Here is an 18,469-nt window from a genome sequence, read left to right on the forward strand (position 1 = left end):
AGCATGCCGTCATTCTGTGGCATCTGCCATCACTGAGGGCAAAAATGTAGCAAGCATTGTCAGCAAAGTGCAGTGCTTTATTAAGGAGCATAGTTTTAGGTGAAGAAGACATTTTAGACCTGAGGTATGATTCCTGGAGTCCCTATTCTGGCAGTTCACTGAAATACACCAAAATATCATTTTGCTGAATTCTGAGTGGATTGAAAGTATTTAATCAGAGTATAACCCCGTATTTGAGTTGTAGACCTTTTTAGAAAGAGGGACAAGCCTACCATGTCTACCCTATGTCACCTTTAGAGAAAACTGTATGATTTTGACCCTTATTCGGGAAAAAAACGAAACCCAGAACAATGAGTATGCTATTTAAATGGTAGTCTTGCTTTTGATGTGCATAGAAGAGTCAAAAAATACTCTCATTTCACGTTTTACTGCATGTGCTCATTTTGCGTACACTCAAAGTAACTAAATACACAGTCATTTTTTGTTCTCCACTGCTGAACATGCAGCCCTTTGTTTTCAAGACTGTCAAGGTAAAGCAGATCGAGTCAAGCTACAGGCTTGACAGGTACAAATCTTTTGTTGCCTTTCATTTCAAGGAGGATATGTTGCCAAGGGCACAGAATCTCATAGCACATCAAAAAATGGTGAAGGTTGTCTGACTTTCGTATTATGTTTCCTTCATGACAGATTAAGTTTAGGCAAATATCCAGGTAATCATAATTAGGCAGATTTGGTTTCTTAAAATAACAAAAGGGAGAGAGAGTACACTCATCCAAGTATTCTGTAATGACATAGAGCAGGAGAATTGCTTGATCCTTCTCTTTGAAGCTTTTTCAAGGTTCTATCTAAACTTCTGGCTGTAAAAGCTCTTCAATTAAGACCTCATGAACGTATCCCCTTTGGGTTACAAGAAACTAAGCATTCACAAGAGGTGAAGAATGGTGCAGAAAATGTAACTGATGGTTCAAAACACAAACATCAGCTGTTCAAAAGGTTGCTGGTCAAAATTTGGTGTAAAAATTTTTTACTTGCCCAACAATATAGTTATTAACTTATAAATTTTGTGTAATATATAATTGTTCCACCTACAGCACATACAGAGTTTAAAAGAAGCCTTTTTTAGTGAAGCTCAACCAGTTGTCTGGAAGAGTGGAGAGATTGAAAGGGGAAATTGATGTAGAAAAATTCAGTCCTGGGGTTCTGATCACACATTTTGAAGTCTAAGTAGATCAAGGATCTTTGCCTTCTTGTCATCTGTGAGTCGATTCTGACAGAGAAGTCAGGAGGTGGAGGGGCGTGTTATCAACCAGAGACTTCAGAAAGTGACTAAGACACAGAACTAACATTACCTGAGTTTTCAGAGATTTTCTGGATTTGTGCTGATCTTTGTTTATGTGTAAGATCTCGAAGAATTAGATTAAACAACCACTATGTTTTGAAAAGCTGCTACAGGTTCTGAAGCATCATAACTTAATGCTAGTTATATAAAGTGAAATACCAGTATCTCTGCAACCATAAGGGAATTGAGAATGAAACTGCGATTTGCCTAAAGGTTCAGAAAAAATCATTTTAAAATTATTTTTAGGGACATGGTTTAGTGGACTTAGCAGGGCTAGGTTTACAGATGGATTTTAACGGTCTTTTCCAACCTAAATGATTCTGTGATATTAAAAAAGTCTACTTAAGCTGTGTGTCCTGAATTCCCAGTCTTCCAGATTGCAGGAGGAAGTAGAGATTACTTTTCTCCTTGGCAGGTAAATACTATCAATGTGATTGGGTAGTTTTTTGTGCAAAAAGTACTTCAAGTTCAGAGAGGAAGGGAGAACTACCCAAGAAACAGGCAGCATGCAATGCAATTTTCACATTCTCCTGCTATCTACTCTCCCAGAGTTCATTCATTAACCATGACCTACCATGAATCATATTCTTTGTGATTTATTCTGATTTGGACTAATGTGAAATGAGTGTCACCATGCCCCACTTCATCATTAAAATTAATATTTATCTTCAACATGCCCCATTAATTAGGATAGCAGAAGTAGTGTGGACCTCGAGGACCGCATCTTTTCAATGATTATTTGAGTCTATTTAGACATAGTTGTTCTGATTGCCTAGTCCACATTGCTTGAACAGAATCTTGCCTGCAAATTGTCTGTCTGACAGAGGCGATGTATTTGTGATCTCCCACAGAAGTCTGTTATAACAAGCTGTTTTAGCAGAAGTTTGTTTTGTGTAAAGTCTGCGGGGCTGGTGTTTGAATGTCTGATTGTGGCTTTATGTCTGCTCCTGAAAAGGAGCTGCACTTCAGACTATTGTTACACTCAGTCTGATGAACTCTTTTAAGCCAGAGATATTAAAAACTGCCTCTGGGCTGGAGATTTAAAAGAAAGAGGGATTTTTTTTTCTTTCTTTCATAAGTGATGGATAACAGTCAAAGAGAAGAAAATTGGAAGAAAAGATCAAGTATGAAGAAAGAGGAATAGCCAGTTTTACATTCTATGCATGATTTTTGTAGGCTTGTGTAATTCAAAACACTTCTGGTTTATAAAACTTTATTAATCATTATTGCTTAGGTCCATCATTTTTATGCAGAATTCCCATGACTTCAAGAAGATTTCTGAGGGTTATCAGTATGCAGTTCATAGCAAGTGGCCAAGTAATCACCCAAAGTATAAAAGCATTACATCCAGAAAGAAATGGTTTTATTTTAAGGGAGTTGCCACATACAATCTTTATTTAGCAAAGGAGAGAGCAACAGGCTCATGCAGAAGACATGGGCTGGTGATTAGACCAAGGAATGTTGAGCCAGGAGTTTCCTGAATCGTGATCCCATGAGAGCCAGTGACTCACTAGGTAACCTTGGGCAAATCACTTGACCTTCTTTTGTACCCTAGACATCCCCACTGGAAATTAGGTGAAAGGCATGACCTCACTGAAAAACACGTGCTTCATCAGAGCTGAGCTTTTCTAAGAAAACAAATTACAATGCCTGCAGCATTTTTAGCGTGCTGTGTCATTTTGCATGTGCCCTGTGGTCAAATTCAGTGCAAGAGCTGTATTTTTGACGTGCTGTTCAGTTCAAGCACTAGAGATCTGTGTACGTCCTTAAACAAGGTTAGGGTTTTTTTTGACAAGAGCCACCATGCTTTGTGTTCTAGCAAGAGCTGGAATTTACTTGCTATACATTGGGGACACTTTTTTGGCTTTTTTATTCCTACACTTGAGATACCAGTGGAAAATAAATGAGATTAGAATATTTTTTGTATGCTTTTCACTCAGAGAACCTCTACAGATAGTCTTGCAAAGTAATTTTTTTAAAAAATCACAACTATTCCAACTTCTGTTTTGCTTCCCAACACTCCTGGGGAAAAAAATAGCTACAGTTCGATGTGCTTCACCACACATCCAACATGGCTCTGTTGCACTCCTGATTTACCTGCGGACCTCTATGTGTCCTGATATTTAGAGAGGTTGTAAGTTTTAGCTGACTTACCATAACTGCTTTGGAGTATTCCCACCTTATATTAGGAATATATACCCCATTCTTACGAGGTGTAGGAATTCTTTTTGAACCCACTAGGGGTGCTATTTCCTGTTGGGATAGGGAAGCTTGTGCAGTGCAAGATCCACTACCAGGAATGCAGACAGTGCAGGTGAACTGGGATCCAGGGGCTGATGACTGCTATTGACTCCTTCATTTCTTGCTCCAGGGTCTAAATAGACTGGGCTATTACAAGAGACCCTTGTAGATGATGTTCCAAAAATGTACTAGGGTCCAAAGTCTGAAGGTTGCTTTCATACTGCTTTCAACAGTTTTCTGATGCAGTCACGCTTTGTCTCACTTCAAGGGAAGAAGGAAGGCTGTGAGGAAAGGCTGTCAGTCCACTTAGGTGGCTGGTCTTTTTGCTGCTTGGGAAGGAACCAATTTAAAGGAAGGCCAGCTCCTCTTCACTTGCATAAGGGTAAACCCAGCCTCCTCACCATCTGTTTCTTTTACCATTTTGTGCATTCCTACAGCATAACTTAACTAAACACCATCCTGCTGGTAAAATTACATTATGTCATTTTCACTCAGTGGGAAATGTCAACACTAGTAAGATGCTTCATTAAGTAGAAAACATCAGATGATCTACTAACCCATTCTCAATCAGTCATCATTTTACACAGCTGCCGGGAGCCTTTTTTTTTCTTTTTTTCAATAGCGTGGTTTGAAGTTTGTAGTAGTACAAAATGGTGTGGTGCTAAAACTGGCATTGCTTTTAAAAGCCTTCTTTATAACATTTATATTCCATAAGTCTTCACTTTTGCCCAAAGCTTTCTCTGGAATTATGCTTACGTACAGGATTACTTGAAGGATCACCTGTAACTTTTTCACTTTGGTTGTTACGAAAGTAAGCACCTCACCAGTAAATGCCCGAAACCGCCCTAATGTCCTGAGCAATATGTGACAGTACCAGCACATTCATGCATGTGAGGGGAGGAGGGAAGTAAACTTTTCCAGTAGGAAGGGAAGTGTCCTTTCTTTAATTCTTGATTGCAAAAGGATGAAGGGTGAATTCTAGAAGTACTTCATTGTTCTCACTTCTGTGCTAAAAAGAGCCTACCTTAGCTAGTCAGTATCTAGAGATCAAAGATCACTGTGATAATTTGGATTTTGATTTTTTTTTTAATAAAATGCAAAACCAGTTTTAGGAATCATTGGAAGTTTGTCCTTTGCTTTAATCTGTGTTAAGTCTGGTCAGAATGCCTTAAAGGCAATGTTAGGACAGAAAGAGATTTAGGTTGTGATAAGAATTAGGAATTTTAATTCCATAAAATTCTTCAAAAGTTGCATTTGCAGTGTTTGTAAGAGTTCATACAAAGTTAAATGGCAAATTGCTGTAACTAGGAAATCAGTGTGGAGAGCCAGAATCCATATATTTAATGCTATAAACAGCTATTATTCTCACTAACATCATTGATGGCTAATTTAGAGGCTTAAATACTAACAATTAGGATTATGTATTTTGGAAATTATTTGCTAATTACTACTACAAGGACTGGTGTGCACCTAACTAGTGTTCATAACCTACACTGAAAATTCGTGTGCTGTGTGATGAACTTCTCAGAACAACTCTCCAGCTCTTGCTATTCACCCAGAGTTGTCTAGTAATAAGTCCAAAGACTTAGAAATTAAACTCCTTTTACACTAACAGAACCTCATTACCTTGTTACCTCATGCTGCACTGGTGTAATTTCTTGCAGTTTAACAACTATGAGCAGTCTTGAGACATTAATACAAGAGCATTCTTCCTGCAACCTTTAAGCATATGTGTTGTCTCAGAGAAGATTGCTGTAGTAAGATTTAGGTCTAACCAGCACGGTTTTTTCTTGCTTGCTGGGCTAGTGTTTTGCAAATATTTCGATTTAATTGATTGTTAGTGTCTGCATATGCAAGTACACAGACTCAAGTAAATGATAAGAAACTGTCTGAAACTCCTGAACAGCTCTGAAGAGCATAGTGTGTGCAGTCCCAATTTAAATGGGAAGCTGTGCAGCGTATTGAGGGGTCTGTCAACAAAAGCTAGAGGATAGGCCCACAGCCCTCTCTAGTAAATGTTTGCTTAAGTTAGGAGAACACTGGTGAAACATGTTACAAGGAGTTATTAATGTCAGCAGAAAATGGTTCTAGTTATATTGCTACTAGGCATGTGTTGAGGTTCATTAACCTGTCAGCTCTGCTCATATTTCTCAGACATGAGATGTGTCTTGGTGCCATTCAGTGCATTAGCATGAATACAAGCTTAGCAATAACACTGTATAGAATGGCAGCCAAAAATAACATCATCTTTGTGTTTCCTGAAGACACATGTTGTTGATGTCTAGGACTTTGGCAAAGTCAAAGGTAATCCTCATTGAACACACACTAGCTGCTGATGCATTAAGCGCCTAGCCTGCCATACTACTGGAGAATTTGCTTTACCGGTTGGAAGTGATGCACTGATTATTTAGTTACTTTGTCAGAGAAATGCTTCTGTTTGTAGTAATAATTTTACTGGTGAATTATTTTGCTCAACGCTAGCATTTGGCTTAAATAAAACAAAGATGTCATCTCTTCAGAGCGAGTATTTATATAATGCTATGTCGGATTGAAACTTGACATGTACCTACTGATATTCAGCTGTGTCTCAGTGCAGAATAAAAATAGCATAATGTGTCCCATATATAATAAGTATTGTCAAAGGAAAGTGGTTTTACCTGTCAGAAAAAAATTAAACATAAATCTTGCATATAAAACATGTGCCTCCGATATGAAAGTTTGATTCATTACATTTTTGCAGCAATGTACTTGTGATATAGCGTTGCAATAGTTATTAGCAACAGTAATAACAGGGAAAGGAGTATGAACTCTCATCAATGTTAACCCAAGTCCCTTGAATAACTTCTTAGTAGCGTTTGTAATACTACCAGGCCTTTTATTCAAACAGTAGCTGTATTTTAATGATATCAGTAAATGTGTGCGCATCAGGGGAAGAGAGAGAAAAGGAGAAATGCCCTCTTTATGGAGGGGACAAAGTGTGTTGCCTGCAATCTGTTATTGCTGCCCAGAAACTATAGAAGATGAGAATCATTGGTCTAAGGAAGATGTTCCTGTCGCTCTTACAAGAACTCATCTAGCACTGAACCGAACTCCACTGGACATTGAGGGTTTTTGCTGGCTCCATCATGTGCTGCTTTGTGTGCACATTATTTTGTGTTCTGGTGTATATATATTTAAAAATAAAACCAACAAAACTAAAGCCCTAACCATGTAATACTAAAAAAAAACCTACCTCCCACAAAACAAGACTGTCTACATAGAAGAAACTATTTGAAGATATTATTCAGATTGTCTGATGTATTGCAGAGGGTACTCACACTTCAGTAAGGAGCGCACTTCAAGAATTTACATGCATTCTGTTTAGTTGCTTCATAAATACTAGCATTTATATCCATTTATAAAGAGATTGTAACACCTTCTAGATAGTTGCAGCCTGTCTTTACAAAGTGAAATATTAGTCTTTCTTGCTGAAGGTGATTTGGAAAAACAGGAAGTAGTAAGCTGTAAACTAAAACGAGTAGAGCTCACTTTAGTCTTCATCAGGTTTCAGGTAGCTCAATTCAATGACATGTCAGCTGATGGCCTTGCTTCCTCTCTATATCCGTATAATGATGTAAACTGTCACAGGTTTTTTGACTTTAAGCAGAGATACCATGTTTCAAGTGGCCTACTTTGGGCTACTGTTTAAAATTTGAGCATGAATTGTACAATTCATTTTACCTTGACTGTGAACTCCATCTGGTAAACTCTGCTATGGTTAGTAATATAATTTTAATTATTTGTTTCATTTATATAGGGCACTTGCTTGGACTTTCCCATGATGACTCCAAATTTTGTGAGGAGAACTTTGGCTCCATGGAAGACAAACGCCTGATGTCCTCCATTCTGACTAGCATTGATGCTTCAAAACCCTGGTCCAAATGCACTTCAGCAACTATAACAGAATTTTTCGATGATGGTCATGGTATGTATTGTCACATCTTGTGTCAGTTACTTAGTTTTTACTGTGATCTCTTTTTTGCAATAAGAACACTTTATACTGGCTTGTTCATTCCTTGCTTATCTTCAGGACTATCTTGGAAGTACTTGCAAAACAAAGCAAAGGTCTAAATGACTGCCTTTGCAGGTTTCAAATGAAAGAGAAAGAAAGAGTCGATGGAGTGTATGTTAGCAATGATTTGGTTTGGAATATGGAAAGGTGTTTTTTAAAAGCACGAAAAGCATGAAATTAATCTTGTCTTCCCAAATGCCACAGATATGAGCTCAGAGAGAACTTTAAACAGAGGACACAAGGAAATGGCTTTTTCCTCACAGAAACTACAGTGGGTGACATGGTCTATTTAGTTTTAGAATACAGAGCAGAGTGTATGTGTTCTTCTTACCATCAATGATATTTATGTTTACAGTGCCATTTATTAAGTTTCTAGTGTCATTGTATTTATTACGTTTATGTACAGAGGCTGTAAGAAGAATTAAGACACCTCTGTGCTGTACATTATAAAAGATTACTTCTGCCCTAGGAGCTTACCTTCCAAGTCACGTAACTAATATTGGTTAAATATGTCATTTAACCTTTGGAGACTAAGTGCAAAACTTTCATTTTCCAAAAGTAGTAATAAAAAGCATAGTCTTCACTCTTTAATGAATTTTAAAGTCTTCCTTGTGCTCCCAAAGCAACTGCAGTTCTTAAACAAACCATTCAAATTCCAAAATGTTGAGATAAAAATGACATAATTGAGTGCATGGATCAAGTTGTTATGGTAACCAAAATGCTTATGGATAAAAAGTATGGTGTGTCTGCCGAATGTAAAGAGTTTTTTTGCTTTTAAATATCTTGTTGGCTAATTTCAATGCTCTGTGAAATATTTTCTCCTGTTTTCCTCTATTGGACTATGACTTCATAATTTCTCTTAATTTGATTAGGTCCATTAATCTGCACTGTCCTGTTTAAAGGTCCATATTGCCCTGACATTGACTTAATATTACCAAGTTAGTTTCCATATGTGAAGAGAACTTTCCTTTTTGAGTTATGTTACTGAGGTACAGTAGGCACAGTATAGTTCACTGAGGTGAAAAAAAGGGATGTCCCTCACCATCCATGAATGACCTGTTCAAGAGCACAAGGAACTCTGAACTACTTTGCCTCTTCTGTTCCTCTCCTGCTGTAGGCTAGTAGAAAGGTTGTTCTCATTTTTTTGCCTTTTTTTGTGACCTGACTTCTTCTTTTTAGTATGTATACAACTAACTACTTTCTCCAATAATAAAAAAAGCAAAGAGAGCATTTCTCCCACCTTTGTGTCTGGGGGGGATGCTTGACATTTGGACCATTGCCCATGAGCTGGACTCAGTCTCAATGTGGAAGTAAAGAGGGGTTGTACCAATCGGTTCTATGGGTCTAAGAATGTAACTCTGCCAATTTGTTTCAGAAAAAGTAGGTAGTCTTCACAGCCTTCAGGGCTGCATTATGGTCTCCTTGTTCAGCTTAAGTGCTGCTTTGCTGTACACAATGTTTAGCAGTCCTACCCTGATGACACTCTTCACAAAGTCATGTATTCTTTGTTGCATGTAAAGGGCTTAGTATCTTTCAGTCTGTTAACATGTGGGTTAGGGTACATTGCGCTTTCTGATACTCAGGAGAAGTTATCACTTAAGCATGTTGTCTCAAAGAGTTACCAATGTGATGAAATAATTCACAGAAAAAATTAATTTCTTATCATAGAGGTCCATAGTCCTCTGGGAGTTAATTTTATTAATGATGTTATTGGTATGATTTCAAATATACAGTGTTTAGGGAATCTCTTTTCTTGGTAGATCAGGCCTTCAGAGCCTTTTTCCAAGTCATTTTCTTTTTAAGTTTATCATTTTTCAGTTATATTTTAAAGCAAAGATTTATCATAAAAGACCATAAACGCTATCTGTGAAGTAAAAATGGAAGTCAATGATTTAAATTGCAGTTTCTTCAAATTATTGTGCTGAAAGGACACGCATTATTTTAGGAAGGGAACTTCTGGTTTTATTTTCTTCTTCCAGACAGTGAATGAATTGATAGCTCCATAACAGGGCATGGCACTGTATAAATAAATAAAGTGCTTCATCTGCTGCTTCTTATGGCTAAGCATAATGAAATGTGAATGAAGTCCAGAAGGCTGGATCTGTGAACAGCATTCTACTACAGAAGAACAGTCAACATTTTATAAAAGCTTTAAGTAATTTTCCCATGTACGTTTAGGTGTTCAACTCATACTGCTGTAACCGCAAACAGCACAGTTTTGAATCTCTTAATTCCTTACCATCACTTTGTCAAGTACTGACGTTCCTGTTTTCTAAATTTGGAAAGCAGTGTTGGCAAGCAGATTCATCTTATAAAATTTGGTTATTTACTATGTAGGTAGCTCCTCCTAAACTGGGTATTTAAGTTCCCATTGTAGTGCAGAGGGCTCTAATCAGTGGCATCAATTGTTTGGTCTCATGAATTGCATTAACGGTGCTGAATTATACCATAAACTCATTTGCCTGTGAAATATCTGACAGATGACTGAATTGCAGGCGCTAGCATTACATACATTTACAAACAGCTACATAAGTACCGATAAAAATGTCCTGTCTAAGGTGAACCAGGAAGTCTGGAGAGGATCAAGGTGCTGATCCCCTGTCTCCTGAGGCCCACTCTGAGATCTCTAAACATAATCATCATGATGTCACCATTTGTTTTACATTCAAAAGATGACCTCAAACGGCAGGGTGACATTTAGGAAGAAAAGGCTGAGTTAGTGTCCAGAAGACAGTGACATTTATTTCTCTCTGCTTTTAGCAATCCCTCTCCTAAGGTACTAATTACTTTATTCTCATGCCAGCAACTAGGCTGCGGTATGGTTGCTTGCAAATCATAGTATTTAGTCAGAGTGCTCATTGCTCTGTGCAGCCTGAAAGAAGGACTATTTCTATTTTAATTAATTTATATCCTGGTTATCTGCTTTCTGCACAGACCTTATTCTGCCTTTTTTTTCCCAAGATATTTTGCACATCATATTGAGGAGAGATAACGAGATGGTTTAACACTGTGTTAGCGATGTCTGTGTGCTCTATGCCAGGGCACGCAGATATTTTATGGTACTCAGGACAAAAACTGGGAATAGCAGTATTTACATGCTCTGTATGTTGCAATGTAATGTAGTGAATTAATGTAGTGAATTGAAGTCCTTTGCTCTCTCAACCGGGGGCCCAGGGCAAACCGGGCCCCCAACTTCTCCAACTTCTTAACTACATCTTTTCTGTCCATTACAAGTAGTAGGTCAAAGCGACTGGTGCTGAAAACACCTGCACTTCATTGCAACTTATGTAAACATAGATTACTATTCCTGCTATCTATAGATGTAAAGATTTTTTTTTCCCTGTGGAGGAGCCATAGGGCCTTTTCCTATGTTCAGTTTTGAATCTGTTGTGTGAGATCAACTGGAACACCTGGCATTATAGACATTATACTTGTTTCCTCACAGCAGTATCGGCTAATTTTGGAGAATTTCAGATCTCTTTCCTCTGTATTCTGAAGGGGAAAAAATGTTATACTTGCTATAAAAGCTTGTGAAAACTGTTGTTCACATGTGAAAGATACTCAAGCAGGTGTTAACTAAAATGATTGACAAATCAAGTATATGCAAGGATGAAACTTTTTTTTTTTTTCCTTTTTTTCTCTAAATTTATATTTCCACCTATGTCAGTCATGGTAGATCTCAGTGATGGGCAGCAGTGTCTGTCATGGCAAAATTCTGTCTTATTACAAGTACAATTCTGTCTTATTTAAAGTATTGAATAATGGTTGCACTTGGAAGTCTGATAAACCCTGCAGTATATATATAATAGTAGTGTATACCACTAAATGCTGACACTCTAGTGCCTTCCTATCACAGCCCTAATACTGTACTAGCTTCCTCTGTTATCATAAGGTACATGAAGTAGGACTTCCGTGGCTCTTAACTTTTACAGACTGTATTCTTGACAGCAGCTTTTGCCAATTATGCCCATTTCAGAAACCCCAGGAAGAAAAGCTGTACTTCCATAGTCTTCACAATGACTTTAATTAATTTTACCCTACAACAGGCTTTGAATGCTCAGGTACTTTCCGTTATCTTTATCTCATGGTGCTCAGCTCATCAGTTAGCATTGGCACACCTTATTGTCATTAAAAAAGTCGGCATAATCCAGATTAAAGATAAGGCTAGGGTAAGTCAGGTTAAGCAAAGGATAAATGGAACAAGTTTAACAAGGCAGAGTGGGTTTTGGTAGTAAGTGATGATGCAGGAAGAATACTTGGCTGATTTCACTAATTGGCCTTAGTCTTTCAAGGCAGAAAAGAACAGTTGCAGTGTGTGTTTGAGAGGGAAAACACGAGCCACTGAGAGATGAGGTATTTGGTTTGTTTAAATTCATTGCCATCGCTTGAAATTCTGTCCTATTTTTGTGTAAATAGTGAGAATTTTATAGATAGCCTTTTTTCACCCACGAGCCAACTGAAGAACACTGGTATAGGTTCCAAAAATGAGGTAAATTATGGTAAGTTATTTTGGCCAAGGATAAGTGAAGCTTTCCCAGACCACATATCCCTTTCATGAAGTGTAAAAAAGGCCACACTGAATAAATAATTCTGCATGTCAACAAGTAAGTTTTTCAATATTAAAAAAAAATCTATCAGTAGATCTTCTAGAAACTAAATGTGATTTCTTATTTTTAGTGTGCCAGGCAAATCTTGACCTTTGCAATATATCTTAAAACATGTATTCAGTTCTCTATGTCGATGTTATTTTTTTCTTCTTTTCCTGTTATTGATGTATTTTTGTGTAAATTTGATATCCCTCTTAAAAATAATTGCAGAAGCAGCAAAGTATCATTCCTTACAAGAAAAACCCAGCCCAGATTTACTGCTAACAGTAGTTTTGATCTGCAGCTTAGATTTTTCCTTTGATCCGTTGGGGGTTTCTTCTTCTTTTTTTCAATTACCTCCTTGGCTACATGTCTGGGGTTTGTGATTTTCTGGCATCCCTTAGTAAACTATAGCATTTCTGAGATCCTGTCTCAACATGGAAATGACAGCTTTGCGTAGTTTGCCATGAGTCTTGATCATTCCTTAAATCACAAGTTGATAAATAGAGTGGAATGTTTTCAGAGTCAATTCATATAAAGGGAACCAAGATGAAAGTCCAAAGGTACCTGAGTAAAATTCATTGACACCTTTGGTTTGAAAATAGACAACTTGACACCTGGACTGCTATTCAGTGAGAATGCAGTTGCAATAGTATGACCTTGTCCAATACCTGATGATACCTCAGAGAGCCCCTCTGTTCATATCGGCATCCTTCAAGTGGGGTTCACTGTCATTATTGTTCTGTCTAACTTAAATGCCAGATTCGCGGCACTGCAAGAAAACTAGGAAATGAGTAATAATAATTTGGTTTGCTCTTTTAGGTAACTGTTTGCTGGACCAACCGAGAAAGCAGATCATGGGCCCTGAGGAGCTTCCAGGACAAACCTATGATGCCATTCGTCAATGCAAACTGGCATTTGGACCTGAATACACAGTGTGTCCCGGCATGGATGTGTGCTCTCGCCTCTGGTGTGCAGTTGTTCGCCAAGGTCAGATGGTATGTCTGACTAAGAAGCTGCCTGCTGTGGAGGGAACACCATGTGGAAAAGGGAGGATCTGCCTCCAGGGAAAATGTGTTGACAAAACCAAGAAGAAATACTACTCAGTAAGTTACCAGCTGTGACCCTAGGGATTTCTAGAAGGCGTGATCCTCAAATGCACTGATTTTTGTGGGAGTGAAAGGGACTTTATGGAAGTCAGGTTGGAAGCTGCCTAATTTTCTAGCATATAACTGGAGTGTTACTGGTGAGGGATATAGGTAAAATGCTGCTGAATTTCAGGAAGCATGTTTTCTTCTTGAAGCATGAAAACTTAGTTCCTGAAAACTACAAGCATCCCTTCAGAGTGGAGGATTTGCCCATTCAGTAAGTCAGGTCTCAGGACATACGGAAAGATTGTCAAGGACCTATTCATAACTTCTTGACTTCTAGTTGATGGACTGCAAAATAAACTAAATCTGTAAATTTAATTTACAGCCCTTGTCCAAAAGGTTCCAGAGCCCTAACGTTGATGAAGAGAAAGATAAATTAAGTTCATCCAGAATATAATTTCTGGAGCAGAAAAGGTTGTACCTCCAGTGACAGTTTCTCACTGTCAGTTTCATACATCTGAGGAGTCCCCAGGCCCTTGAGAACTGTCAGCTGCACAGTTCAGATACATCTAAATTTACTGAGTAGCACTAGACCTTCTGTTATACCCACAGAAGACATATGGACTTGAAGAGCTTTGTGAAAATATTTTCAAACTATAAGAGTTATTGAATTCAAACTACAGCCCTTATAACACTGTTTTTTTGTGCTTTTCTTAGGTAGCCAATTTAGTTGCAAGCTATATCTGACAACTCCACCACTTGCCAGTTACTCAAAGCAATACCTACACATCACAATAATTGCATTTAGTTAAATTAAATGCATTTATAAATTAGCCTTATGAACATATTCTGTGAACTGAATCCCCTGGATCTACTTTAAGGGGCCCTGTTGGCAGAAGTAGCAAAACATGAGGCACATAAGACTATGAGTGCCATTTCTGGTGCACGGTTGTCTTCCATGAAACAGGCTGAAGGCAGCTCTGCAGAGCAAGGCCTCATATTGCCTTTGCATGTACAATGCCAAATGAGTTGTCACCAATGTGCAGATAAAAGACAGACATTAACTCTGCTGGAAGAAAGAAGGTTCCTAAGACCTGTTGTTCCTGATGAAAATGACCAAGGAATCACCTTCAATTGAAGAAGACATTAGCAGTGTCTTCGAAATGTAGCACTTTCATTCACACTTGGATGATGTCCTTACCTCCCACTGTTCTATATATTTCAGGCTTCAAGCCATGGTAACTGGGGGTCCTGGGGACCTTGGGGACAGTGCTCCCGTACCTGTGGCGGAGGAGTTCAGTTTGCTTATCGTCACTGCAATAACCCAGCTCCTAGAAATAATGGCCGGTACTGCACTGGCAAGAGGGCCATCTATCGCTCCTGCAACATCACGCCCTGCCCAGCAAATGGTAAGTGCCTTTGTGCTCTAGCCTGTGTGTTCATAGGTAGTAAATACTGAACATCTATAAAGAAACAAAGGTCCATTCTAGTTTCTCAAAAATGTGTTTACCAAGGCAAGACAGTCATCATGAATACAATGCCATAATTCTTCCCCCATGCCTACCCTGAAAATATACAGAAAGGGTACTCAAATTAAAAGAAAATCCAGTCCTGGAAAATGAACCATAATGCAGACTTTAGTCCTTTCATTCTTACTATGTCATGGGAAGATTTCCAAGCTAAAGCAGTTGAAGGATTTGAAGGCCAGTTCTAAGTAAAGAGGTGATGTAACTTAGAAACTATGTGAAAAAGAAATTGGAATAATAGATGGCCATAATGATATTTGCAGTGTGGTCTGAAATTGTCACTAATGATGTGAATAATTCTACAGCTAAATCTTTTCGACAAGAGCAGTGTGAAGCAAGGAATGGCTATCAGTCTGACTCAAAGGGTGTCAAGACATTTGTTGAATGGGTCCCCAAGTATGCTGGAGTACTTCCCGGAGACGTTTGCAAGCTCACCTGCCGAGCCAAAGGAACTGGCTATTATGTGGTATTTTCTCAGAAGGTAGTGGCATCTTCAATCATGATTCCATGTTCCAGTTTATAAGCGTCCTATATCTTGTGAAATCTTTTGCTATGACAAGGGGAAAGAAGTTAATCGTATGACTCAAAGATTTAACTGTGTGATTAGATTTAATGATTTGATCCACTTATACATTATAAGCAGAATTGGCCTATAAAATGAGAAAAAAAATTCCACATATCATTATGTGGATTTATAGGCCCTTTTGAGTGTTCTGCACTAGTTTGTTTTCAGTAGTGAATAATCGGGTTTCTACCCAGACAATCATCTGGTTTACTGGAGGAGAAGGAGTACCGTGACTAAAATAATGAGTTTTACCCTGAATTATGTTAAGGGAATCCAGAGTAACTCTTACAGAGCAAATTAATATAGAATAATTAGCCAATTAGTATAGCTGTGACTTGTCATCAGTTTATTTCATCAGGTGCAATTTGAACTGAAATGTCTTCCACGCTTATCCTTGCAGTTTTCTGCCTCTTTATGTTATGAAGGTAACATTTAGATGTACATAGCTCAAATGCAAGGCTATCTGCAAGTACTGTTATTGTTATTATTAATAAGCTGTGAGACCATCATTAAAGCCAAGGTCATTTTAGTGTCTTACAGTGGAGTAATTATCTGCCATTGCTTTCATCCCTTCGCAAACTTTCGTCTGCTTTTGTGCTGGGACTCAGAGAAACTCAGTCTGGTCTGTCAGGGTAGGCACTCTGTTCTGAGTAGGTGACAAAAATAAGTAACTGGGGTTTGCCAGTCAGATGTACAAAAGCAAATCTTTTCCATGGAAGTTTGAACTGACAGTCATTTTATTGCCTAGGTAACTGATGGTACAGAATGTCGACCCTACAGTAATTCAGTCTGCATCCGGGGAAAATGCATCCGAACTGGTTGTGATGGCATCATCGGTTCAAAGCTCCAGTATGACAAATGCGGGGTGTGTGGAGGAGACAACTCCAGCTGCACGAAAGTCATGGGAACCTTTACCAAAAAGAGGTAATAATCTTAAGTATTAGTAAATGTATCTTGTTGTGCAACTAATAACACTGCAACGTGCTTGCTTGCTTTCTGTCTCTAAATGCAATTTACTTTCATATGAAGATAGACCAAAAACGTACATTGCCTGTACTTTATGGCACTTTCCAGTTGTTTACATCTGGCCTCTTAGCATTACCCCAAAAGTGGCAAATAATCAACTGGCAAAACACTGTACCCAGTTCATTTCTGACACAAAGTGCCAGTGATACAGGTAAGCCCTCCAAAAATAGTATGTCTGCCTAGAATAAAGCATAGCATCTTGTGCTACTTGCTGACCTTGCTGTGTCAGGTGACTTGTGGTTTCTAGAGGAGAAAGAAGAGGGAAGATAGAAGTGAATCAGAAAGTTTTTGGGAGTCAGAATAATCTAGATAGCCCTGGAACTCTCTGTTGCCCAGATAATGCTGCATTAGCAAGTTACACGCTGAGAATGTGTTTAATCACAGCTAACTGAATGACAATGAGGACATCCCACCTGATTTAGTGACATGTAATATTTGTGTAGTTAGTGGTGAGAATCAGACAGCATTAGAGCACAGCTGTAGAAGTCTTCCTTAATAGCTGAAAGGGATTATACCCTAAAAATGCTTTTTCAAACTGCTGAGTATATATGGAGCTTAGATGACTAGATGAGCTCTGAGAAGTAAACGTATGCTTAAGCATGGCATTTGCTATATCCCTTCATCTATTAGCATATGAATCTCCAGATGGATTTTCTTAGGTCAAAATATTTATAGCAGTTATGCATAAGACATCTTTCTGTCAAAGTTCTGCTTTTTGCTATAATAAAACTTAATACAAGTAAAATAAAAGGAACCACCTTCAAGGTTTTCCCTGACCACGTTTGAGGGCAGCAGTAAGCTTTGTACTGGGATATCAATGTCAAATGAGTCTGGTTTCTGTCTGAACTCATTTCCCTCCCACTTCAAGTCTTAAGATTCATTAAAAAATGAGGATTTTTAATTGACGATGTCTACTCAGTATCTGTGACTGCATTAGCATATCCTCTTTTAAAATGTACATAAACTGGATTTTGTCTTATATCTTCCAAATTCTTACATAGCATATTGAAAGCTACCAGAAGTTGAAATCTGACTCCTGCAATGACCTTTTATTTCTATACATTTCAACATACTGATTAATAGCAGTCAAAAATGATTTTGAGAGTGAATTTATGCTAAAAATAAACATGACTAATCTTCCTGGTAAACCAATGATTTCTCACCTAAGGATGCCAAAAACATCTCTGCCAAAAAGTATGACTTTCCATCCAAATTAGTAATTATATAAACCAAATCTTTTCCAATTTGTAAATACTGAAATGTCTGTGGTGTCTAAGTGAAGACAACAGTTAAGAGATATAATTCATGTGATTCAGTAAAGATCCTTATGCTGGAATCCAGACATCAGCAAAAATGCTGAAGGGACTGCATGAGTTTCAGTGTGGCCGGTTTTATGGCATAGATATACACGGAAATTGAGAGATTCTATTGTAGTTATTCCTATGAAGTTACCAATTTAGTCTTCAAACCATACCTTTAATTGAAATGAGACTGGTTAGTATAAAATATCAATTCAAGGCCAATGCATTGAAAAAGTTGCCCCATTTAGACCTGTAAGTTACCCCAACAGTCAACCTGTGAGTACCAACTATGTTCTGACTTGATACTGATTGAATTTTGGAGTGACAATGATTTTTTTTTTACCAGCAGTATGGTTTGAGACCATTCCCTTATTCAAGTAATTGACTTCAAAATAAACCCCTAATTAAAATACTGAAATCTTAGTTGTCTGTAACCTGTTTTTAAATATGAAAGGGCAATGGCTGTAGTAAAATTATCTTTCTTCTGCTGACAAATAGCAGTTCCTTCGTTGCTGTGCATTATAAACCAAATTGTAGCAATTTGTACATTAAGTGTACAGGGAAACTATTAAATGTACAAGGGGAAACTAGTATTTCCCAGTGCAAACCATTGCCATAACAACATTTTTTTGTACTTTTTTCTTTTAAAACAGTCAAAGAATAATCTTCTGGAGAATTTGCTTCTTAAGAACTTTTTTAAAGGTTGTAAAGCCAAATTGTCAAAAGTTCGGAAAGAGAAGAAT

The 18,469-nt window shown here is 37.9% G+C and overlaps 1 protein-coding gene across 1 annotated transcript in view; it reads left to right on the forward strand.

Annotated features, from left to right (window-relative positions):
- ADAMTS5 (ADAM metallopeptidase with thrombospondin type 1 motif 5) overlaps positions 1-18,469 on the forward strand; it is a 49,607-nt gene that overhangs the window by 17,270 nt on the left and 13,868 nt on the right. Inside the window, exons 3-7 of the mRNA XM_054068217.1 lie at positions 7,377-7,544; positions 13,040-13,323; positions 14,534-14,717; positions 15,140-15,315; positions 16,148-16,323. Coding sequence (XP_053924192.1) covers positions 7,377-7,544; positions 13,040-13,323; positions 14,534-14,717; positions 15,140-15,315; positions 16,148-16,323 — 988 coding nt within the window. The remainder of the gene's footprint in view (positions 1-7,376; positions 7,545-13,039; positions 13,324-14,533; positions 14,718-15,139; positions 15,316-16,147; positions 16,324-18,469) is intronic.

The sequence above is a fragment of the Cuculus canorus genome, chromosome 1 (genome assembly GCF_017976375.1).
Source record: "Cuculus canorus isolate bCucCan1 chromosome 1, bCucCan1.pri, whole genome shotgun sequence".
In the NCBI taxonomy this organism is placed as follows: domain Eukaryota; kingdom Metazoa; phylum Chordata; class Aves; order Cuculiformes; family Cuculidae; genus Cuculus; species Cuculus canorus.